General features: G+C 37.3%; 1 protein-coding gene across 1 annotated transcript; it reads right to left on the bottom strand.

Annotated features, from left to right (window-relative positions):
* Window positions 1–606: 606 nt before the first annotated feature.
* Window positions 607–1,698, bottom strand: LOC130465570 (polygalacturonase inhibitor 1-like). The gene has a single exon (XM_056834381.1). The coding sequence runs from the start codon at window positions 1,696–1,698 to the stop codon at window positions 607–609; it is 1,092 nt and encodes a 363-aa protein (XP_056690359.1).
* Between the last annotated feature and the right edge of the window lie 455 nt (window positions 1,699–2,153).

The following is a 2,153-nucleotide window of genomic DNA, read 5'->3' as shown; positions in this document are numbered from 1 at the left end:
GTATATAAAACTTATTTGAAGCGAACTACCCATAAACAGAGCGCCACGTGTCACGTATGATATTTTATAAACGCCTTTTAATATATACTCCCTCCGTATTTATTTAAGAGATACACTTGGTCGGACACGTGTATTAAGAAGAAAAATTGAATGAAATAAAGTAATGAAACAAGTGGGGTTGGGTAGATATTTTAATAAGTAAAACAAGTGGGGACCATGTTATTTTAGGGGAGTGGGGGTGGGGGTGGAGTGTAGATAGATTATTTAACTAGATGGTGGGTTGATAAATTACTAAAAATGACAAGTGTATCTCTTAAATAAATACGGCCGGAAAAGGCAAGTGTATTCCTTAGTAGTATAGATTAAAGCACAAATAAACTCATTCCAATTCAGAACATTAAAGTGGTCAAACATATTTAAATCTGGATCGAATTATTAATTATTAATTATTAATATTCATATTTCTCAACAACTAAAAACTCACATATTGAAGACTCTTAACATTAACATAGTGGGAAATCGATTCCCTTTTAGTTTTGACATTCATTATAATGGAAACACAATAATACAAGCATGATTCAAAGTAATAGTACAACAGCTGATGAATTACGAGTTGCAAGGAGGCAAAGGAGCACCACACAAGCACTTATTATGTTGAAACGCCGCCGCCTGAAACTCCTGCAGCTTCCCTCCGATAGTCGGGATGGGTCCACAAAGGCGGTTGTAGCTTACATCGAAACTGTACATTTGGGATGAAAGGCCCAACCAAGTAGGCAGTCGGCCGTATATCTTGTTATGGCTCAATTCCAGTACCAATAAAGATGAATTCAGAACGCCCACCGGCATCACCACCTTGGTGAAATCAAACGACAACCGATTCCTCGACAACACCAAGTGAACCAAGTTGGACTTATCCGCACCAAACAAGAATTTCGCGTCACCAGTGAGTTGATTTCCTGACAGATCAAGGATTTCAAAGTTAACCTTTCCTAGGGACATTGGGATTGGGCCACTTAACTTGTTGTTGGATAAATTTATTGATGGGGATTTAGTTAACAAACCGAATGTTTCTGGGATTTGGCCAATGAGTTTATTTTGTTGCAGGTCAAGTCCTTGTAGTTTAGGGAGCTTCCCTAAGAAAGAAGGGATGGAACCCGTAAACCGGTTGTTATTAAGACTGAGGACCCCTAAATTGGTGAGACGGCTTAAGAAATGTGGGATTGGACCGCTAAGATCGTCCCAGTTAAGAAAGAGTAATCGTAATCTAGTGAGTTTACCGATGACTGGCGGTATAGGACCGGTAAGGTTAGGTAGTAGCCTAAAGATGAGGGTTTCGAGGTAAGGAAGTTTTTCAAGGGTGGATGGGATAGTACCTATAATATCGTCATACCCACTTATTTCGAGGAAGTTAACACGGTGGATTTGAGTCTTGGGGATCTTCTTGCATAATACTCCTTTCCATTTGTTGCAACAGTCGGTTTGTGGTGACCATGTTGAGAACACGCTCGCATTTCCGCCGAAGTAAGCTTTAATTTCGAGGAGTGCCCGTTTGTCATCTGGGTAGCAACGTTGTGGTCGCGGTTGTGGTTGTGGTTGTGGTTGTGGTCGTGGGGGTGGTAAGGAAAGTGATAGGTTTAGGGAAGGGAGGAGGAAGATAAGAGTGATCAAAAGGAGGGAACTATATAATTTGCCTTCCATATTTTGCCAAACACTTCACACCCTCTCTTTGTTGCTATTTATAAATGAAAACTTCCATCTGTTTCAAAAAAAATTGAAACACTTTAATTAGCACGTTTGTCAAAATATAACTTTGACTATAATTATCTTTAGGTATTTTTTTCTAATTCTTAAAATTTAACATTATAAAAGTATATAATGAATTGAAATCAATTCAATGGCATTTTACTTGGTAATATTTGCTTTTAATAAGTTAGTAAAAATTTACGTTCAAAGCTATTGCGTGAATAATGGTAAAAGTATAAGTGTTGCAATTTTTTTGAAACGGAAAAGTATTATTATTTTAGAGGGTTGTTCGGTTCACATGATAATTAACTTCCCTTGAAATAAAGTTTCATTTGATAGGAATTAAAGTAAATTACCTTGTTAATGTCCTCATAAATAAATTTGTTGATGCAATATAGTACTCCATCCAT

Source organism: Spinacia oleracea, chromosome 1 (genome assembly GCF_020520425.1).
Source record: "Spinacia oleracea cultivar Varoflay chromosome 1, BTI_SOV_V1, whole genome shotgun sequence".
Taxonomy (NCBI): Eukaryota; Viridiplantae; Streptophyta; class Magnoliopsida; order Caryophyllales; family Amaranthaceae; genus Spinacia; species Spinacia oleracea.
Note: the sequence above shows the minus strand (reverse complement) of the source record. Positions and strands in the feature narration are given on the sequence as shown.